We start from the raw sequence: 22,477 nt of genomic DNA, 5'->3' as shown, positions 1-22,477 counted from the left end.
AGAAGGACTTCTCTCCTCTGGGCTGTGTTACCTTTCCAGGGGACTGCCCCTTGTGACCATAATATTCCTGGTGAGACTCGAGCTGGTCACAGGAGTGTCCCAACAGCTAGAGCTCAGCGCTTTTCCACATCAGAGTAATTTCCCATCCCTCAGGTATGGCTCATCTGTCAGCTGTCCCTGGTAACTTCCGCACCAAGGATTTGCAGTATCGATGTTTACCAAGTGTGAATTAAAACTTCACTTAAGGCCGGGCGGTGGTGGCACACGCCTTGAATCCCAGCACTTGGGAGGCAGAGCCAGGCAGATCTCTGTGAGTTCGAGGCCAGCCTGGTCTACAGAGTGAGTTCCAGGAAAGGCGCAAAGCTACACAGAGAAACCCTGTCTCGAGAAAAAACAAAACAAAACAACAACAACAAAAAAAACTTCACTTAAGTATTAACAGTGGCATCTCTAAATTCTAGTTAGTGCAGTTTAAGGACTCCATCTATGAAGAGTTGCAGAATAAAGTATAGGAGTGGCTGGCAGATCTCTCTGTGGCCCCAGAGGAAGCTTGGGTCTTTTTTAAGGCAAACGTGGTGGAAGAGCAGACAGTCAGAGGCCTTATCAGTGTTAATTTAAGAACAGGGAAGAAACCAGTGCTTCAAGTTTAATCTCAAAAATAAACGATTTAGTTGGGGGAGGGGGAAGAAGATAGAATTCTAATAGTTACCTAAGCAGTTGAGTATTTTTAGGGAATGAAATTTTGATAAAAAGTCCCCAGCAAAATTCAAGGGTGTGAGCAATAAGCATAATATTTTATGAAAATGACCCCCATATTTAAAACCTGGCACTATATGTTATGCATTGTAGCACCCAGCCCACATCTACCTTTTAGAAAATTAAAACACATAAATTCTGTTTAGTGTTTGATACGCACTGCACTAGCTGAGCCCGTAATGCCCTAAAACCTTGGGCTGCTTTCCACCTTTCATAAATTCCTGGGTAGATTCTATACAAAAATAATTTTCAGGTCCGTGGCTCATTGTTATTCAAACGTGATTGATCGTCGTCATTTGCTCAGCTCGGGAGTTAAGTGCCCCTGTCATTTCCAAAGAGTATAATTGGGACGTTTCACAGGTCAGCGGTGGAGACAGGCTTCCCTTTTGATCAGTGTTAGACTGATAACAAAAATTACAGTTTCCGATGATTAATGTCTCCTGTGCTTCCCAGATGCACGACTGTGGGCTGCACCAAAACAAAGTGCATTTGCATCTGATTATGCTCTCTCGGGCGGCAGTCTCCCAGGCTGGGGCACGGGGCCAGCAGGCACAGCCAGATGTGGCTGCTGATGGCTCCAGCAGCCCCGCCATGGAGCCTGCCTCTACCTGGGCGGGCAGCAGGCTGAGCTAGGGCGTGAGTAGGTGATGCACTGTAGATCCCTCCTCCATGGTGTCTATCGATGGCTTGGCTTGGCTTGCGATGCACAGTGGCTCCTGACCTGAAAATAGAAGCTACTCTTTAGACGTCCTTTTTCCCTTCAGGAAATAGTTTGGACCATGAGTAACATCTGTGAATTCAATGTGTTACTGTTGGAAGTGGTTTTTAAAAAGTTTTTCAAAGTTTTTCTTATAACCCTATAAGGGTCCCACTAGTTGGCATTGACTTGACAGGGGCCTTCCTTGTCTCAACTCTGCCCTGGAGCTTTTGTTTGTTGGGTTGGTTGGTTGGTTGGTTGGTTGGTTGGTTGGATTTTTGTTTTGTTTTGAAACAGGGTCTCTCTATTATCACTATTATGAAGCTGTCCAGGAACTCGCTACATATGCCAGGCTGGCCTCCTCTAACTCATAGAGATCCACCTGCCTGTGTCTCCCGACAGCACAGTCCACTCTCAGACATGGATGGATACTCAGTGCAGAGCCCCTGCTGGTCAACTAGAGCTCTATGGATTGTTACTGTAATTGAATCCTCTCTGTATCTCACCCTTATATACATTCCCCTTCATTCATCCACAGAAGAGCGCTCAGATTCAAGTTGTGCAGCACCATGCCCAGTCAATTGCTCTGGAGCTTTGGAAGCTGCAGAGAGCATTGAAACTTGGGGAGCACCCGAATCCAAGGGCGTCACAGCTCAAGGGGCCACCCAGTCTGAGGGGCACCATATCCCTAGGGGCATGGACCTCCTTGCCCTGGTGAGCTGAGCCTGGCCCCCTAGTGGGACAGGTGGCCAGTGGAGGAAGGTTGGGTTTCTGGCATCCTATCCTGAGTGTGGAAGGCTCGGGAAGAATATGAGGTCAGTGGGAGGTAGGGCAGGAGGAACTTCATCAGAGGATGCTTCTGCAGTGAGGTTGGAGGAGCAGTGGGTCTGAGGCATAGCGAGTGCTCTGACCTGCGACCCCGGTGACTTGCTTGGGCATGACAGCGCTGTAGGTGGGATGGCAGCAGCATTACTTCAGGCCCTGCTGCCTGCTTAAGGGGGGAGGGGGGGATGAGCCAGGTGTGCAAAGTACTTGGTGCTGCACACTGCCCCTGGCACAAGAGAGTTGGCGGTGGGAGCTTAGCAAAGGCACTGTGGTTTAAGAATCAGAACAGCCTTAGAGACATGGTCATTGAAGACCATCCACATTTAATGTTGAAATCAGAGAGACGGCCCTCTGTGCAGCAACGCTTGTACACAGTCCATGGACAGCTGCTGTTGTATAGAGCTGATGACCTCATTTGTACTTGGGGATGTTTCCACAGACAGAAGCCCTGGAGGACAGCGAGGATGAGGATCAGGACTTCGTGGATGTCCCAGAGAAAGAGGGTTATGAACCTCGAATCCCTGACCACCTCCGGGCTGAATATGGTGAGTTGTGGGCCCACAAGGGGCAAGATTGAGCGTCCAGGGTACTGGGGAGACAGGTCCCCACTCTGGACAACGCCTCTAGGTTGTGACATCAACACAGGGAGCTTAGCCTTCAGGTTCCCTTGTACAGCTATTGTGTCAGTAATTGTTGCTTGGATTTAAATTGTGGAGTTTTTCTTTTGTACCTCGAGTCCCCTGGGGGCCAGCACATGGCAGGCTTCCATCATGCAGGGTCTTCTGGCCATTTGGTGCTCTGGCTGTAGGGCAGGGGTGCAGTCTGATGCGGATGCCTTTGCCCACATAGAGCCTACACCAGGGTGGAAGGGAAGCAGACACGATGATAAAAGCATCCTTGCTTTGTGTCTGTGAGGTCACAGATGTGACCTCTGACTCAGGAATGCCTGAGCCCCATAGCAAGAATCAGCTTGTCACACACAGCACCACTATGACAGATAGGAATGTCCCATCTAGGATTTTCCTCTTTTCCAAGAACTCTAAAAGCCACACTCTGTGCCCTAGGCTTGTGCCCTCCAGAGGGAAACTTAAAGGGGATCCAGGACCCAGGTCACAGACTCAGGTTATGGCATTGCTTATGTCAAGAGGAAGCAAATACAAACAAGTACCCTGGCTTCTGGGAGGGAGTACACAAGTGGATTTGAACTGGCGTCTGTGGGGTGGAATTGGGATTTGTTAAGAGAGTTTAGATGATTAGATGACTTGTGTGTGAAGACATGACCCAATGGAGTTTCATACCAAGTTAGCCCAGGCAGACTCACCCTCTCCACTCCTCCAACCCTCTGCCCAGTGCCATCTGCTGGGCAGGCTGGGTACTTGGGGGTCAGTAAGTGTGTGACTGTCAAGAGGAACCTCCCACACTAAGCGGGTACTGGTGACCCCTTGGCTGAGCATGTCCTGGTCAGGCTCACTGCAGGAGTTCCAGTGTTGTAATGCTCCATGAAGCTCCCTGCCTAGTGGAACTGCCCTCTTACTCCTGCTTGCATCTCTGCTGGTTGTGGGCACCCCACCTTGCTGAGTTGTGTACACCCTTTCTTTCAGCCTTGCAATGCTCTCATGGGGTTCTTCAGCCTCCCCCACCCACAAGCTCCTCCAAGCACCCATCTCTACCTGAAGTGGATTTGACCATCTCCCGGCTTATTTTTCACCTAGTGGGAGATACCTCATGGCCAAAGCCTCACCCAAAGTGGTCACAGCCAAGTGCCACACCTAACACCTGGGGTACTGAAAAGTGTTTCAGGCATACCATGGGATGGCATGGCCATCCTCCTGTGCCCATGGTGGTCTTTGCCCCCGTTTCTTTTACCCTCAGCTAGATGAGGCCCTGGCCTAGCAAGGTGCTGGTATAGATGTGGCTATATCTGAGGGTCTAGAACAGCGGGCCGTGAGGTCAGGTGAGGCAGGGACACTTCTCAGGGTCCAGGCAATGTAGTTAGCACCTACCTGTGTGCCAGAGGCTTACCTACCGAGATGTTCTTCTGCCCTCCTTGGAAGCCACATTTTCCTTCTTAAGCTAGGGGACTGATGGCTCTTGGGGTCTTCAGGGGAGCCTGCGAGCCAGCACTGACTCAGGGCTTGTGGTTGCATTAGAATTTTTTAGCTTGGGCCTCTGCATCCTGTTCTGATGTTCCATATCCTTCCAGCAGATACGGTAAGTCTGACTTTACACGGGCCTCGAGTGGCTCCAGGTCATATGTAGCAGCCAGCAATGACAAGCCAACCCTGAAGATTGTCCTCAAAGAACAGAACAGATTCTTTCCATCCAAGGAGAGGAAGACGGCCTGGGGCTTGGGAATGGCCAGTGGTGGTGCCAATGACAGCAGCCTCTGTTGACAGATGCCTACTTTGTGTCACCCCTGGGAGATAGATAGGCACAGTGGAATTGACAGGGCTGGAGCAAATCCTGTAGTCCTCCTGATTGGAGATGGTTCTGTGTCTGCCTGTATCTGGATGGCTTGTGATTGTTGGCCATTAGGATCCAGCAAAGGAGGCAGAGTTGTAAAAATACTTTGAAGCATCTCCCAACATTACTTGCTTGGACACAGCCATGGGCAACCTGCTGTGAGAATACACAGGTCCTGGCAGCGCAGGGAATCACAAGTGGCTCTGGTTTGGCAGTTACAACCCACATCTACTCATGGTCATCCCAGCCTGGCTCAGACCCCCACAACAGAGTTGTGTTCCTAATGTAGAATAATCCATGGTTTTCAATAGAATACTGTTGGTTCCACTACTGAGTGTTCGGTTATTTGTTATCTAGCAGCAATAACTACACTACCCATAGCTCCTGCACCCAGTGCCCATCAGCCTGTGTATTTTTTCTTCAGAGCCTTCTATGTATACCTGGCTTTGGAAGGGCCTACAAAGCTGGTAAGGGCTTTATCCCGGCCTCACAGAAAGGCAGAGACCGTGGTGGCTTGCTTCATTGTCTGTAATTCATCCCTTTCTTGGAAAAGCTCTAGGCATCTGTTTTAGACCTGGAAGGCAGTAGTGACTGATGTGGTCTAAGCCATCAAGTGTGGCAGAGGCTGAGTAGGCTGCCAGGGTGTACAGGTAGACCACAGCAGCCACACTCAGTACATACAATCTGGCCATCGGTGCCACCATTGGGCTGAGGGCCATAGGAACCAAGGCAGGGTTGGTGGGCCCTTGAGCCCAGGGATACTTGACACACCTAGAGTGTTTGATGATTCCTGGAGCATTCTCGGGAGGGGCTGGGGTAAAAAGAGCACTTGCCCCATGGGGAGGACTTGTGGCAGGGATGCAAAGTGGGAAGTCTCCGTCATTGCACCAATGAAGACTCCCTTGGGAGTCCTGGGAACTAAGCCAGCAGCCGAGGCTGGAGTGTCCAGACAGACAGACAGTGTGCAGTGAGCGCAGTTCATAATACTAGTTTATAGTCCATCACGGTTTTTCCAATTAAACACAGGCGAATCTGAAGTGTTAGATTCAGTCTAAATCCACACGGCTGAGGAAATCAGACTCTTTTTTCTTTCTCATTTCTTTCTCTGAATTTTCACTGAGGGGCTTTTATCTTCCCCTTAATCCTACCATTTCTGTCAGGACATAATCTCTTTCTCAAATTTACATTTTAATTACAAGGCCAGCTGAACTAGGTAAAATCAATAATGTCAGCGCGCGGCAGCCTAACTTTGTGCGGAGCCCCAGCCTCTCCATTTCCTCCTATCGATCCATCTCTCCCGCACTGTCTGCTTTAGTGCTTCAGGCAAATAGGTGCCACTTGGCCAATTTAAACAAAAAAAGGAGCTTTGGACATTTTTATGATTCTTTCTAAAAGCAACCGTGGGAGGAAATTTTGGCCAAGGGACTACTGGAGTCAGGCCCTGCAAGGCAGCAGGGCCGTGGTGGTCGGCAGGATGATGTCTCACTCTTTTAGGGTCACACCCCCGCTGGCCTGAGGAGTGTGCTCTGCTTTTTGGGTTTTAACTTTGAAAATATGTCAGTGACATTGATTTTCTACGACGGTGTGAAAACAGTGGTGTGTTCGGTGCCCTGAGTGTTTACCCTGCTCTAACACGCTTACCCATCTTCTTAATGGTTTAAAACAACAAATCAATGAAAAATATATTTCATTCTTGTAACTCTTAGGAATTCTCATATTGATCTTTTGGCTGCGATTGTATCTATCTAAATGTCACATTGTTCACTTACCAGCCTTGCCTCCTGCTGTGTGTGTGTGTATGCAGGGCTGGCCTAACTGCTGCCTTCCACATCACCCGTAACACTGTGATGGGAAACACGGAGGGTCACATGGAAGTGTTTGCCACCCAAACCTTGGACGCTGTTTTTAAGGATGGAGCAGAGAAGGGACTGCCTGGTGTCTTCTGACACACAGTGTGCCCAGACCTTAGGACCATAGAGCTCCGGAGCCTGGTGGTGGCTGACCGGGACTCCACTACCCTCAGAGTGGCCCTGCCCAAGTCCTCTGCTCCTTACCCATGAGTCTTTAAGAGATAGGAGCCCTTACCTGTGTATCGGGTGTACCAGAGCAGAGACAGCAAATGTTTATCTAAAGGGCCATCAAGTAAATATTTTGGCTTTCAGGTCTCTGTCACAGTTCCACTCCAAACTCAGCACAGATAAAGCACAGACAAGTGGCTAGAGCTAGGACCCGTAAAACTTTGTCATAGAAACAGGCAGTGAAGCAGATTTGACCTGTTCCTCCAGGGCCCCAGGAAGCACTGAGGAGCAGCTCCTCGTTTCTCTGCATGTCAGGCTGACCTCTGCTCTACAACAAGCCCATTATGAGCCCAGAACTCGGGTGGCTTAGTGCCGTGACCCCTCAGAGCTGTAGGCTTCGCCTTCCCCAGGGCCTCAGGTACAGTGTGGTGGTCTGTCTTGATGGATGTCTCTTTGTGTGTGTAGACTTTGTTTGGTTTGCTTTTGGAAACAGTATCTTGCATTGAGTTCAAGCTGCCTTCAACTTGAAGGCCTCCTACCCAGGCCCTCTGAGTACTGCAACCTTGAGTCTAGAAAATAATGCACAGACTTAGCATTTTTTAATGAATATGTTCTTGATTTAGGCTCTTACTATGTAACTGGCCTCAGCCTTGAGATTCTCCTACCTGAGCACTCCAAGTTCTGGATGACAGTGAGGCCCAGCTTGTACTTTGGCTATTAGGGACAGGTCCACCCACATTTATCATACATTTACATATTTTTTCTTTTGTACTATTTTTTAAACTTCAGATCTACTTTCTTGGTATTAACCCATTTTATCAGCTGTCTCTTGATTGTTTAATAACGTTTTCCTTTGAGCTGCTCAGTAGCTGTTGATTAGCTAAATGTATTTGACTCGCCCAGTCTGTCTGCTCGCAGATTCATTAGTCCATGTGACAGGTGGTCCTCAGTGTGTTCAGAGCTGGGCACCGTACTTTTTCTGGCTTTGCTGCTGTTGTTTGGCTTTTTTCTCCCACTTAAAAATGAATCTTTGTATCCTTCTGAGAGCTGTCTCTAATTGTAAGACTCACATATTTTTATCATTCATTGTTTCCATTGTTGTGGTTCTGGGGATAGAACCCAGGGCTGCACACATATTAAGCATGTTTTCTACACCAGCCCAGCCCTTTGCCCCCTCACTCACTCATTTTTTTATGGTTTCTATACTGTCCTCTGCATAAGACCAGGTGATCAAGAACCCACTTATCCGACCTCCCTGGCATTGGGCCACCCTGGTACCTTAGTACCACTGAGTTAGTGTTCTGTTGTCAGAAGTCATTTTCTCCTTGTTATCTTTTGTTTTGTTTTGTTTTGTTTTGTTTTGTTTTGTTTTGTTTTGTTTTGTTTTGTTTTGTTTTCGAGACAGGGTTTCTCCGTGTAGTTTTGATGCCTGTCCTGGATCTCACTCTGTAGACCAGGCTAGATTTAGATTTTTTTTTTTCTTGATGGATCACTTATGCTAAAGGTATTCTTAAAGAATCTGCAAGTGGTAGTCCTTGTGAGGTCTTGGGTTCACAAGACTTCCTTCCTGTACCTGTGGTGGGCCTGACGGCTCAGCAGGGTATTCAACTGTAAGCTTGGCTCTTCTTCCTACACACTCCCTTTCTTCTTTTTTCTCTTTTGTGGCTCTGAGGATGGGACCCAGAGCCTCACACGTACTAGGCAGATGCTCTGCTATAACACTGTATCCCCAGCCCTTCCCTGAACTCTTCAAACTTGCAGCTACGGCTGAAAGTGCTGCTTCCAGTGGGGCTTTCAGTTCACCCTTTTCTTTGTTACCGTTAATGTTCTCTAATGTTCTCTCCTCTGACAGGCAGCAAGTCCCTTAATTTCAGGAAAGTTGGCTCATTTCTTCAACTATTCCCTACACCCCAATTACAGTTTATTTCCTCTGGAATTCCAGAGACAAGGACAGCGGTGCTGTAGATCTGCCCTTCACACTGCTGGGCTGTGCGCCCTTGCTCACGTGCCTCGCCATTGGTCCCTCTGCCCTTCGGACACACAGCACGTAATCCTCCTTCTTCCGCACTTCCTGCTCCTCGTCCTCCTTGTTTTTAATTTTATCTTATGTGTGTGAGTGTTTTGCCAGCGTGTACGTTTGTGTGCCATGTGTGTGCCTCCCACCTGAGGAGGCCAGAAGAAGGTATCAGGTCCCCTGGCCCTGGAGTCAGGCAGTTGTAAGCTATCACGGGGCGCTGCTCGGAAAGAACAGCTGGTGCCCTTAGTGCTGCGCCGTCTCCCCAGCCCCTGCTCCTCATCTTTGCTGGAAGATGTCTGTCGTTTCTGACTGCCGGACGGTGCTCTGCCGTCCGCAGTCCTCCCCAGCTCCTTTTTCCCTTTTGCCCTATCTCAGCTGCCGAGTCTGCCTCGTCTAAGATCGCGCATCATCTGCTCTCTCTGGTGGCAGGGTGCTCAGAAGTCTGAGCTTCTTTGTCAGTGCAGGACTCACTGGTAGCAGGGCTGGTGCCCTGCTGAGGCTGCTCCTGCCGTGAATGTGAGAAGCGGGGTAACAAGTGGGCAGTGCCTCTGGAGACCCAGTTCAGACTATGCTCTGGGGCCTGCAGGGGTCAGAGCTGGCCCTACCTGCAACCTCCTAAGAGCCAGACCCAAGAATGGGCAGGCAGGGGAGCCAAGTGGCAGGATTCTGCCATCGGGGATGTGAGAGTGCATCTGAGCTAAGGTTGGTGTCATCTGCAGAGCCTGTGGAAATGCTGCTGTCGAGTGTCAACATCATAACCTCCTCTAGCTGGTAGTCAGGCAGGTATTCCAGGGTGACCTCCTGTAGTCAGGGGCATCTATCTGCCTCTCAGCCACAGAAAAGGTACTGCAGTCACAGAACCCAGGCCTGACTCTAGCTATCCCTGTGGCTTTTGAAGTTTAGAGCAGAAGTTGGGAACGACCTTGGGTGTTTCCTCTGAGGACAGTACAGGGGAGAAGAGGTGTCGCTAAGTCTCAGCTGGATTCATGTGTCACTCTCATACAAAGACTGGTTTTCTCTGTGCCCTGCTCAGTGAAGGGAGGCCTGCTGTCAGGGGGAAAGGAACTGTGTGTGCACACTATGGGTAGCCTCTTTTTAGCATGGCAGGTTTTGTACGCAGAAGTCTGTCTTAGGGTTTCTATTGCTGCAACCATGGTCAAAGTACCATGACCAGAAAGCAAGTTGGAGGCAGGGGTTGTCTGGCTTACACTTCCACATTGCTGTTCATCACTAAAGGAAGTCAGGACAGGAACTCAAGCAGGGCAGGAGCCTGGAGACAGGAGCTGAGGCAGAGGCCATGGAGGGGAGCTGCTTACTGGCTTGCTTCCCATGGCTTGCTCAGCCTGCTTTCTTATAGAACCCAGGACCAGCAGCCCAGGAATGTCACTACCCACCGTGGGCTGGGACCTCCCCCATTGATAACAAATTGAGAAAATGTCTTACAGTTGGATCTCCTGGAGGCATTTTCCCAACTAAGGCTCCTTCCTGTCTGGTGACTCTAGCTTGTGTCAAGTGTCACATAAAACCAGCCAGCCAGTACAGAGTCCATCCTCTCACTGTGAGAAGCTGTGGGCAAAGGTGACAGTGTTGTTGGTCCATGCTGTGAACAGCTCTGAGTGGGCTTCTGGTGACAGTCCCCGTGTCCCTACATAAGAGTGTGGCTCCTATCTAAGAAGTTGAGATGACAGGCATTTCTTGTGCTGTTAGAGGACTGAATGTTGTTACATGTGGGTGCATCTGAGGCCTGACCACATGGTGCTCCCCCAATTTGCCCTGGGTTGTAGAGTGATGTTAGAAGTGGACACGTGTCATTTCAGGGCTGGAGCCAAAGGCCTCACTGAAGACTCTAGAGAAAGGTACAGCTGTGTGCAGCTTACAGGAGAGGACAAGGATGAGAAAGGAAGAGGAGGCATCAGACCCCACCTCTGCAGCTGCCCAGCTGTTGCGGCTCCAAGACTGCTTGCCATCCACCTCATCCTCCTCTACCAGGTGATTCTAGATGTCCCATGTTGTTGGGCCTACTGCTTAATACTGCCACCACCTGTCTGGAGCACTGGCTGGCCTGAACAGGTTCCCAAGAACCTCTGTCACCACCCCACCCCACCCCACCCCCACGCCCATTTTGAGAGGTATGTTTGTAACCCTAGACAAGTAGCATCTGTTAATGTGGGGCATGGGGCTCAGCTAGGTCTGCAGCAACCCTCTAGATGTCCTGCAGCCAGGCCCCATTCTTGAAGGAAATGTAAGGTGACACCCCCCACCCCACCCCCCACCCCCCCACCCCACCCCCGGCAGGTTCACATCACAGATCAGAGCCAGTGCTCAGTAGGGCCAGGTTTTTTGCTGGATCTCATTAGCCATTCTGAAAGCTCAGGCCCAACGAAGTTTATTCATGCTGACCCCAGGCCTCTCTCTGGGCTGCACTGGGGTGTGGGAGGGAAAGGCAAGTGAAAGTCACACAAGGAATGGGTAGCCTACATGTGCTGATCTGTTTTCAGGTTACTTCTGGGGCCAGAGGAAGCCCAGAAGCAGGCAGAGCGGGCCCGAGCACCTATTGTACCCTTTGGAGTGGACCTGTGTTACTGGGGCCAGGAGAAACTAACAGCTGGGAAGATCCTTAAGTGAGTCTAACATACCTGCTTCCCAGGACTCAGAGCGTGGCCTGGCTTTGTATATCTGTTCTCTGGCTCTTCAGACACTGGTGCCTGAACCTTCCTATTGCTTCTTCAGGAGGTACCCATGAACTCCATCCATTACTCAGTGTGAAGGAGAAAGCTCAGTCCTGAGACGCTCCTGGCCACTGTGGCGCCTCCTTAAGATGCAGGAGGCTGATGCACACAGTGTTAACTGGGTCATAAGTTGGATTCTTATTCCCCAAGGACCTTCTGAGTGGGGCTGCCCCAGCAGAACCCAGGCTGCAGATAGCTAAGGGAAGGTTGGGATAGCAGGACACTTCTGGGAGCACAGGTGAAAACTCCTGGGAGGAAGAGGGAGTCAGGGGTGGTTGGAAAGGCCCAGACTGCATTGGCTGGTACTGGACTTAAGAGCTAGAGCTGGGAGTCTAAGACCAGTAAAGCTAATGCTTGTGTGAATCCCAGGCTGGGCTGTCTGGGGACTAAACTTACATGGCAGGAATTGGGACCTCTAGAAGTCTAGGGAAATAGAGCCAGGTCTCCCCATGGAGAGTCCTGGTCCAGGGCTTTGCCCTGAGGCTCCATGAGGTTAAATCTTGGTACAGTTAGGCTTGTTGTGAGGAACTTTCCAAGTTCAAGCCATACCTCTGTGTTGCTGCCGCCATCACAGTACTCTGGTCATTGGATGCTGTTGCTCCCAATTATAGCCAGGACCAGTCAGGATCCTGGGCCCCATCACCCTTCTGCCCGCCATTTGCCCCACCATCTCTGAGCAATCCACAGAGGTGCCAGCTCTTGGGGCAACTGGCACCCATGTGCAGAGCCCATAAAATCCTCCTGTGTGTCGGGGGCGGGGGGCACAGTGGTAAAGCCTGCCCCATTCTCTGGCATCCAGTAAAGGTGGCTTTAACAAGGTTTGGTAATGGGCTGGGGCTGTAGTTCAGTGGTCGAGTGTTTACTTAGCATGCACGAGGCCTTGGGTTCAATCCCAGCACTGCCAGGGGGTAGGAGGAGGAAGCAAGGTTTGATGATGGCAAGAGAGTAAACGCTCCATCCTTTGGATCCCTTAGCACTGCATGAAGACTGGTTATGAATGTATCCATGCTTCTTCTTCTGGGTCATTGGTGCCATGTCAATGTCAGAGCCTGTGGCAGAGACCTTTGACATGGACTCATGGTGCTCTCAAAGCCTGAGGGCCCTGGAGCTGCTGTCTGCTTTGCAAAGAGAATCTGAGCTCAGGCTAGTGGTGATATCCACCATCTTTGGCTGGTTCAACATCATTATTTGAACCTGGTTACAGTGATCATGTTCTCTAGTCCAGGAAGGCCTCAAGGCCACCAGGGGTCAGTGCTCTCCTCGGGGCTGGGGTGCATTGGGACTGGGCCAGACCCCCCACCCCTTCTGGGTCCATAGTAGCCACTCTGAGGGTCTCTGGTGCACCTTGCAGATCTGACTCTCAACACCGCTTCTGGAAACCCAGCGAGGTAGAGGAGGAGGTGGACAGTGCCCACGTCTCTGAGATGCTCCATAGCCGACACATTACCTTTGCAGGGAAGTTCGAGCCTGTGCAGCACCAGTGCCGGGCCATGAAGCCTAATGGCAGGCTCTGCGAGCGCCAGGATCGGCTGAAGGTAAGGCTGGTGGGCAAGGCCATTGGCACGAAGCTGTGGCTACCCAGGAGAGGCTGGGCCACAACTCATGGCCTGGGGAAGTGCTTGTCCTCTTTGCTTCCATTCTGGACCAGGGATACTTAGAAGCCCTGAGGAGCCCTGTAGAAGAGGGCAGTATCATGATTGCTTAGCCGCTGACCATCAGAGAATCATTCTTGGGTTCTCTGCCCTGGGCCCTGACATTGACTTCTGAGAGACTGCCAAAACAGCCAGACTGCTGCTCCGCAGCTGGAGCCCTGTGTGGGCCGTCCTGAGCTTGGAGACGTATATCCAGGCATGCAGAAGGTAGCAGAGTGGAGAGAAGTCGCTTTGGACAAACAGACTTGAGTTCTCAGACTCCTGCTGCTGTCACTCCCCAGATCCCCCTCTCATGACTACAGGCCTAGAGCTATTTGTGTACCCTTTGTGTTCATTGTCTAGTGCCCATTCCATGGGAAGATCATCCCCAGAGATGACAAGGGGCAGCCCCTCAACCCAGAGGACAGAGCCCGTGAACAAAGGCAGCAGCTTCAGCAGCAGCAGGCGCATCCAGGTAGGTATGGGGGGGCACAAGAGGGGCTGCAGGTGCAGCCAAGTTGTGGTCACCAAGTTGGAAATTCCATCTGTGGCTGAGAAGCAGGTCAGGGGCTCCATGGGCAAGGTTGAGTATACATGGAGTGAGGTATTCATCTTCAAGGCTCAAAACAGGAATATGGATACTCCTGACTCCATACACCACCATATCATCTGCACAGCAGGATTGAACCCAGAGTCTGATAAGTTAGATAAGCACTGCACCACTAGCTACAATCCCCCAGGTTCTGGTTCTTATTCCTGCTTTCAGAGCAGATGAAGGAATTGCAGCGGTCTCTCTCCCCTGATAGGGTCACCCACTCTAATTCTTGCGTCTAGAGTCTAGGTCTGTCTGCTGGCTCTGACTTGGCCTGCTCAGCTCCAGCTCACCTCACTATCTACATGGGTGGTCAAACTCAGACTAGTGTTTAAACCTATCTTGGAGGCTGTGGTCAGCCCATGGAGGACCCTTCTATAAGGGGACATGTCCACAGGCCCCTTCATGGCTTCTTGCCCTGTGGTCCGTAGACACAGATTCCTGTTTCATCCTGTACCCAGAGACATGTCTGGGTTGTATAGCGGTGGGGAGGGCCTGACCTGTTCATCTGCAGGAGAAACCTTCCCTGGTGGCTCACACTCAGGAGCAAATTAAGTGCCTATTTTTGTGTCAACCCTGAAGAGTATCTAGTTTTCCAGCCCTCGGTGGCTTGTTAACAAACAGGTATCAGGCCACGGGCCAAGCCCGGTGCTGGCCAGTCAGATGTGAAATAGCATCTCTTTACTAACTGCAGTATTGATCCCGCCTCCCTCGCACACAGGGCAATTTTCTTTTCCCTGGTGCTAACCTCAGTGACAATGCACACGGTGCTCCAGGGCCCTTCAGCGCCCAGGAAGGCCGCACAGCCCCAGCGTCTATTGATTTTCTTCAAAGGCTTTTAAATTGCTCCTTCATTTTCCTGAGGTGCTCATTCCATCTCCACTGGATGCCGGCATTTTTTCGTTGTGTTTAAACAATTGCTCCATTCACCAGGTTCCTAAACTGTGACGCCTTCTTATTACTGGGAGATAAACTGTTTAGACAGTTTTCCTTAATCTTGGATTAATCGTCCCTGTATCTGAATCGTGCAGTCCTGAGTTCCTTCACTTCAAAAAAATCAGCTTGGAGAGGCCAAGCCATCTGTCTGTCTGGCGTGCTTGCTTCTCCCTCAGCAGACATGCCCCTCTCAGAGTCTGGCTTTGATGCCACCCTCTTCAGGCCCTGTTCCCTGTCCACTCTGCCCCAGCTCACGGATCTTTGGCATTTGGGTGCCCTTGCAGCAAGGAGTGGCAGGCGCCCTTCTGCCTGCTAGGCTCACCCCTAGGCCTGAAGAGTTGGGTTTCCTTTGCCCTCACTCTTTGCTAGGCTGACTTTCCCAAGCCAGGCTAGAGCAACATCATGCCTAAGAGAGCTTAGAGCTGCCTGTGGAGGTGAGTCAGCAGAGACTGAGCAGGGAGCTTGGGAGCCCAGGCTCTGACTTCCTGGTGCTTATTTATGTGGCTAACTGTCTCAGCAGCCCTCCACATGAGCAGTGATCTTGCCATGTGGTGATGAGGCGCTCAGTGGGCTGGATGCTGTTCAATTCCCCTCACTTTCCGTAGACCCTAGTGGCTACAACAGGTAGTGCCCAGCTCACAGGAGGGACAAATCTCCTCTGCACTGAGACCCGTAACCACTTTCCTGTGAACCACAGAACCCATCTCTAGCCTACCATACACCTCAACTCTGGATACCCTTGCCTCACATGCCCATTAGCCAGCAAATATGTCTGAAAGCACTCCAGTCGGCCTGGTTGGCCATAGCCCAGCCTGGAGGTTGGGAAGTAACCCGTCGACACTGACTCCATGGCCAGTGGCCTTGAGTACTGTCCTGCTGGAGTGGTCAGGAGTGCCAGGAGTTGTGGCTGTTGGGGCTGAGCCTGCCTGGATCCTTGCAGCCCGCTCAAGTTGTAGGAGCCTTCCGGACACTAGGGGACTAAGTAATAGAAGCAGGCAGTGGGAATAAGGAGAGATGTCCCTGGGTGGGCCTCATCCCCAAGGTAGCCATGTCACTCAGCACAGACCCTCTCAGACGATAGTACGAGGCATGCAGCAGGCAGGCTCCAGCCCTCCATCAGGAAGAAACCCACAAGGTCACCCCTGGTGGTGCCAGGCACCTTTTGAAACCCTCAAGTTTGTTCAGATTGGCAGGACCCCGAGTTCATGAAGGACGTGGAGGCAGCCACAGGGGTGGACCTCGGCTCATCCAGGTATAGCAAGAAGGGCAAAGGGAAGAAGAAGAAGAAGCACCCCAACCTCACCGACCTGCGAGAGCGTGCCAACACCTCCCGGGCCCGCCTGGAGAAGAAGGTCTTTGCCAAGTAAGAGCTCATCACTGGCCCAAGGCCTCGGGCTTTGGTCTGGGATATGTTGGGGGAGAGCCACCTGAGTTGCCAGGAGCTCTGGTGATTATATTAGTGGTGGAAGTCCAGCTCCAATCTGCTCCCACCTTTCAAAGGGTTCTTGGGTAGAGGAGAGAGGCATGAGGAAATATTAGATGGAAAGACAGACAGAGACACAGGATAGCTTCAGGAGGGCCCTGGGTCAATACTCAGTCACCTACAGCTTTATTCAAAAGGGCTTTTTATAATATGCCAAGGAGAGAGGCAAAAGATCTCCCCCCTGCAAGATCAAAGCACACCGTACAGCCAAGTGTAGACCCTTCCAAATACCTGGTACCCACAACCCTGGCCAAATCATCCCATTATGCAGCCCTGGTGGGTAAAGCAAGCTCAGATTCTCTGACACTGAGTAATTTGGGCCCTCACAAATAGTCAAGGTGAGAACCAAGATTAGCCATCATAGTAACCTGCAGCCCTGACCAGTGAAAGGCCATGCCCAGAGCTGGTTGGGAACAGAGCTGCAGCTGGGGGCCTTGTGTAGGAGTCCACAGCCACCTCTCTGTAAGTAGAGCTGGCTGCAGCAAGATGGTCCTAAAAGGCCAGATGCTGGCTTTGCTGTGCCCTGGGTCAGTGCCATGCTCACAGGACGGTAACTCTGCTCTGTAACCTCAGAGAAGGCAGACATAGTGTCCAGCACTTCTGGGGTCAGATACTTCATCATAGTACTGGTCAATATGCTCCTTGGTCAGCCCGGGGGTAGGGGTGGGGGTGGAGGCTGGGCCACATAGGCCTCCTGATTTCTCCTTTTTCTCTTTCTGCTGAGTCCCCTTACCTCTGGACATGTAGCCCATGTTCGCCATGCTTTCACCCTGGGGTGCAGCCTGGAATTAGCAAGAGTCTGCTCTTGCAAATTGCCTTCAGGGCTGGGAGACACAACCAAGGCCCATGGTGGGTTATAGCTCAGACTGGTGAGCCCCACTCTGAGCCCCACCTTATAGGAGTCCAGTACCCACTGGAAGCCTTTATGAGGTCCAAAGGCAGCAAGCCCACCCAGGACCCCAGAGTCTTGTCAGGTCCTTAGTCATCTCTTACTTTGCTCTCTCCATAGGGCAGCCGTGCAGAGAGTAGTTGCTGCCATGAACCAGATGGACCAGAAGAAACATGAGAAGTTTGCAAACCAGTTTAATTATGCCCTGAATTAAAAGAGTGTGGGATGAATGTGCTGGGGTCCCCCTTGGCCGTCAGCTCTTTTCTTTTCACCAGCTTACTAGCATAGGAGAATAGGGTTAGGTCTGGTTAGAATCAGAACTTGCTTTTTACCTATGTAAATAACGATGGAAAATGGTGCATTACAATACTCTCCAGGAGGCCAGGAAATTTAGCTTAGTGGTAAGGCCAAGGTTTGGTTTCCAACAATTTGAACCATGCATATGGCACCATACCTATAATCCCAGCACTTGGGGACATAAACAGGACTGTGAGTTCTAGGCCAGTATGGATTACAGAGCAAGACTGCTTGAAAAACAACAAAAAGCAGTATGAACTGATGCACACCTATAATCCTAGCACTTAGGAGGCAGAGCAGGAGATCAACACAAGTTAAAAACTAGCCTAGTAGCCGGGTGGTGGTGACGCACGCCTTTAATCCCAGCACTGGGGAGGCAGAGGCAGGCGGATCTCTGTGAGTTCGAGGCCAGCCTGGGCTACCAAGTGAGTTCCAGGAAAGGCGCAAAGCTACACGGAGAAACCCTGTCTCGGAAAAAAAAAAAAAAAACTAGAGCCAGGCAGTGGTGGCACACGCCTTTAATCCCAGCACTCAGGAGGCAGAGCCAGGTGGATCTCTGTGAGTTCGAGGCCAGCCTGGACTACCAAGTGAGTGCCAGGAATGGCGCAAAGCTACACAGATAGACCCTGTCTCGAAAAAAAAAAAAAAAAAAAAAAAAAAAAAAAAAAAAAACAACCTAGCCTAGTATATATAGTAAGTTGTTACCGGCCAGTCAGACTTTGTAAGGAGAGTATGTTTGGGTGCGGGGAGCCCTCAGGATAGCCTACCGCATTGGAGTCAGGGGTAAAGGCAGGTACCCCACCTGGTTGCAGGTCAAGCCTTGGGCAATAAGTGTGTCCCCATGAGGGCTATGTACTTTATGATGGCTTTAGAAACCCACTCTCTCATGCACACACTGTTTAATACAGACACACAACTCCTAGCCGAGAACTCTGTGGAATGGCTCTCTTGAGCCCTAACTCATACATCGTGCAGCCTGCCTAGTGCATGCACAGATGTATAACCAATGACACTATCTGCTTCCAGAACTTTATCACCCTAGGACGAACTGCCTGCCACCCACCCCTAAGCCTCCTTTCTGGTTCAGGATTTGTGTTTTCTAGAATAATTGGGTCTGTGGCTTTTTGTTTTGTTTTGTTTGAGATGTGGTCTCTTAATGTAGTTCTGACATTCCTGGAGCTCAGTATGTAGACGAGGCTAGTCTTGAACTCACAGAGATCCGCCTGCCTCTGCCTCCTGAGTGCTGGGATTAAAGGCATGCACTGCCACTCATGGCTAGTCCGTGGCCTTTTGTTTCTGGCTTCTTTCCCTTTATTTAAGGTTCTTCCATGTTGTAATATGTACCAATACTTCATGTCCACCAACCCAGCCCTACAGAGAATACTAGAAGCAGTACTTTGGACAGAGGAGAGGAGTACGCATAGTTAAGGACTACAGAGAGAAAACAGGGGAAGTGTAATTACTGAGACACAAAATAGGATGAAGAACACAAAAGAAAACCACAGTAGCCAACACACACCGTGAAATGACAGCTCTATAATGTCCTCGGCTCCCCAGTCAGGGACGCTGGTTAGGTGACTGGATGAAGAACCCACCTTCAAAGACCAGAAGTATCAGAATACGGAAAAAAGGATTCTAAGCAAATGGGACCAGAAGCAAGTAGGCGTCACTACCTTTTTCTTTTTCTTTTCTTTTTTCTCTTTCTTTCTTTCTCTCTTTCTCTCTTTCTCTCTTTCTCTCTTTCTCTCTTTCTTTCTTTCTTTCTTTCTTTCTTTCTTTCTTTCTTCCTTCCTTCCTTCCTTCCTTTCTTTCTTTCTTTCTTTCTTTCTTTTTTTTTTTGTTGGTTTTTTTTTTTTTTTGAGACAGGGTTTCTCCATCCGAGACAGGGTGCCTGTCTGGGATCTCGCTCTGTAGACCAGGCTGGTCTCGAACTCACAGAGATCCGCCTGCCTCTGCCTCCTGAGTGCTGGGATTAAAGGCATGCACCACCACCGCCTGGCTATTTGTATTTTCTTAAGACAGTGTCTCACTATGTAGTCCTGGCCTGCTATATAAACCAGGTGGGCCTTGAACTCACAGAGATCTGCCTGCTTCTGCCTTCTAAGTGGTGGAATTAAAGCCATGCACCACCTTGACAGGTCAGTATTGCTGTTTTAATATCTGACAAAATAACCAGGTGGTGGTGGTGGTGGTAGTGGTGGTGGTAGTAGTAGTAGTAGTAGTAGTAGTAGTAGTAGTAGTGGTAGTAGTAGTAGTAGTGGTAGTAGTAGTAGTAGTAGTGGTACGCGCCTTTAATCCTACCTAGCACTTGGGAGGCAGAGGCAGGTGGATCTCTATGAGTTCAAGGCCAGCCTGGTCTACATAGTGAGTTCCAGGACAGCTGGGCTACACAAAGTAACTCTGTCTTGAAACAAATACACACACACATACACACACACACACACACACACACACATACTTCAGACTAAAATTAGTCAGAAGAGATAAAGGACACTTCATTCTAATCAAGAGGAAGTTGATCAAGAATACATTCCAGTTCTGTATGCACCAAACTGTGGCACACCCAATTTCATAAGAAACATACTATTGAACTTAAAGACAGATTACTCCAATTCAATATTAGTGGGTGATTTCAGTACCCTACTTTCTCCAGTAGACAGGTCATCTGTACACAAAAAAAAAAAATTAACAGAAACATCAGAATTAAGTGATATCATACATCAAATGGAACTAACAAGTATGTACAGAATGTTTCACCTGAACACTAAAGAATATACATTCTACTCAACAGGCCATGGACACTTCTCTAAAATAGATAACACAGGCCAGGAGGTGGTGACGGCACATGCCTTTAATCCAACCACTCGGGAGGCAGATGCAGACAGATCTCTGAGTTTGAGGTCAGTCTAGTCTACAGAATAAGTTCCAGGACAGCCAGGGCTACACAGAGAAACCCTGTCTCAACCTCCCCCCACCCAAAAAAAATCAGAAAAAGCATAAATAAGTGACTTGATGTAATTCAGTGATTTGGATAAACAAGAACAAACCAAACCCAAATCCAATAATAAGGGGAATAAATAATAAAAACAGCATAAATTAATGAAATGAAAAGAAAACAGCACGAAGAATTAATGACTCTAAAAGCTGATTCTTTGACAAGCTATCAGCAGATCCCTGGCCCAACTAACCAAAAGAAGGAAAGACATGATTCAAGTTAATAGAATTAGAGTTGAGCAGGGAACCATCACAATAAACACCAATGAATTCAGAGTGCTATAAGGGAATACTTTCTCCATTGGGTTAGAAACTCCAGAAGTGGACAAGACACGCAGATGTGCACCTGAATGCAAGCAAAACATGCATAAATTCTTCAAAGAATTTTTAATGTGATGGGTGTTTTGCCTGCATGTGTGTCTGTGCACATGTGTGTCTGGCTCCTACAGAGGCCAGAAGAGGGGGTAAAATTCCCTAGAACTGGAGTTAAGTTGTTAGCTGTTTTGTGGGTGCTGGGAATTGAACCTGAGACCTGGAAGAGCAGCCAGTGTTCTTACTGCTGAGCCATCTTGTATCTAGCCTCTCAGTCTTCTTTTTTTAATGTCAGCAGTCTTAGTGAAAAGTATGGTTTTGATTTTCAGTTTTCTAATGACTAATGGCAGGATTTGTGTTACTGGCCACTTGTATCTGCTCAAATAACTTCTCCTTTTCAATTGGGTTGTCTTGTAAGCGTTTTTGTAGATATTCTAAACACTGCATCCCTATATAATTTGCAAATATTTTCTTCTTGTTTTTTCACCCTTTAAAGTTCTTAATCTTTTTAAATTACAGTGTGTGTGTGTGTGTGTGTGTGTGTGTGTGTGTGTGTGTGGTGTGTGTGTGTGTATACACATATGTAAGGAGATCAGAAGACAGCCTTCAAAGTGTCATTCTTTCCTTCCACCATATGGGTCCTGGGGATTGAACTCAGATCAGAAGGCTTAACAGCAAGTGCCTTTACCCACTGAACCATCTCACTGGCCCCAAAGTTTTTCATTTTAATAAAGTTCATTTATATATTTATTTTTGTTGTTTGTGCTGTTGGTATCATTTCTCATATATATATATATATTATGTAATGTATGTATTTCTCAATTTCAAGTCACAGAGATTTACTCCTAGTGAATGTTCTTCTGAAATTTTTGTTTTGTTGTTTTGTATTTTTGAGACAGGGTCTTTCTACATAGCCCTGGCTGTGCTGGAACTCACTCTGTAGACTAGGCTGGCCTCAAACTCACAGAGATCTGCCTGCCTCTGCCTCCTGAGTGCTGGGATTAAAGGAGTGTGCCACCACATCTGGCTTTCTTCTGAGAATTGTAGTTTTAACGCTTACATTGTGAAGTTTTACCCATTTTGAACCAAGTTTTTTTGTGTGCTGTAAGGTAGGGCCAGCTTCATTGTTTGCGTTCAGGACTCTGGTTGTCCTTGCACCCTTGGTGAAAAGATTATCCTTTCCTTTACATCATCTTTTGATTGCTAACCATCGTAACCATTGGCCATTGTCTTAGGGTTACTACAGCTGTGATGAAACACCATGACCAAAGTAAGCAGCTTATGTGTCCACATCACAATTCATCATCAAAGGAAGTCAGCACAGGAACTCAGGAAGGGCTGGAGGCAGGAGCTGATGCAGAGGCCATGGAAAGGTGCTGCTCATTGGCTTGCTCAGCCTGCTTTCTCAGAGAATCTAGGACCACCAGCCCAGGGATAGCACCACCCACAAAGGGCTAGGCTCTCCTCCTTCAATCACTAATTAAGAAATACAGGCTTACCTTAGAACCTTATCTTATGAAGGCATTTTCTCAACTGAGGCTCCTTCCTCTGATAACTCTAGCTTGTGTCAAGTTGACACCTGGATGTGGGCTTGTGGTTTGTTTCTGGGCTCCTATTTCTTCTCCCATTGACATCCATAGCAATGCCAAGACTGTGGTCCTTAGTTACTGTAGCCACATGGTAAGCTTTGGGTTGGATAGGTGTGAGCATCCCTGCTGTTAGGTCTCTAGAGTTGGCCTTTCCAAGTCCATATAGTTCCAAATGAATTTTAGGATCAAGTTTTCAGCTTCTGCCCTACCTCCCAGGAGGTAAAACTTTGACAGGGATTTCATTCAATT

The 22,477-nt window shown here is 49.2% G+C and overlaps 1 protein-coding gene across 7 annotated transcripts in view; it reads left to right on the top strand.

Annotated features, from left to right (window-relative positions):
- The window catches only part of Uvssa (UV stimulated scaffold protein A), a 39,249-nt gene extending 21,983 nt beyond the window's left edge, over positions 1-17,266 (top strand). For all 7 annotated transcript variants that reach the window (XM_076545744.1, XM_076545743.1, XM_076545740.1 and 4 more), the window contains 7 exons: positions 2,718-2,823; positions 10,594-10,765; positions 11,275-11,397; positions 12,857-13,040; positions 13,500-13,611; positions 15,850-16,027; positions 17,157-17,266. In XM_076545744.1, the coding sequence (XP_076401859.1) occupies positions 2,718-2,823; positions 10,594-10,765; positions 11,275-11,397; positions 12,857-13,040; positions 13,500-13,611; positions 15,850-16,027; positions 17,157-17,250 (969 nt within the window). In that variant the 3' untranslated portion in view covers positions 17,251-17,266. The remainder of the gene's footprint in view (positions 1-2,717; positions 2,824-10,593; positions 10,766-11,274; positions 11,398-12,856; positions 13,041-13,499; positions 13,612-15,849; positions 16,028-17,156) is intronic.
- Positions 17,267-22,477: the final 5,211 nt, after the last annotated feature.

The sequence above is a fragment of the Peromyscus maniculatus genome, chromosome 10 (assembly GCF_049852395.1).
Source record: "Peromyscus maniculatus bairdii isolate BWxNUB_F1_BW_parent chromosome 10, HU_Pman_BW_mat_3.1, whole genome shotgun sequence".
Classification (NCBI taxonomy): domain Eukaryota; kingdom Metazoa; phylum Chordata; class Mammalia; order Rodentia; family Cricetidae; genus Peromyscus; species Peromyscus maniculatus.
The sequence above is the reverse complement of the archived record's forward strand: the minus strand, read 5'-3'. Positions and strand labels throughout refer to the sequence as shown.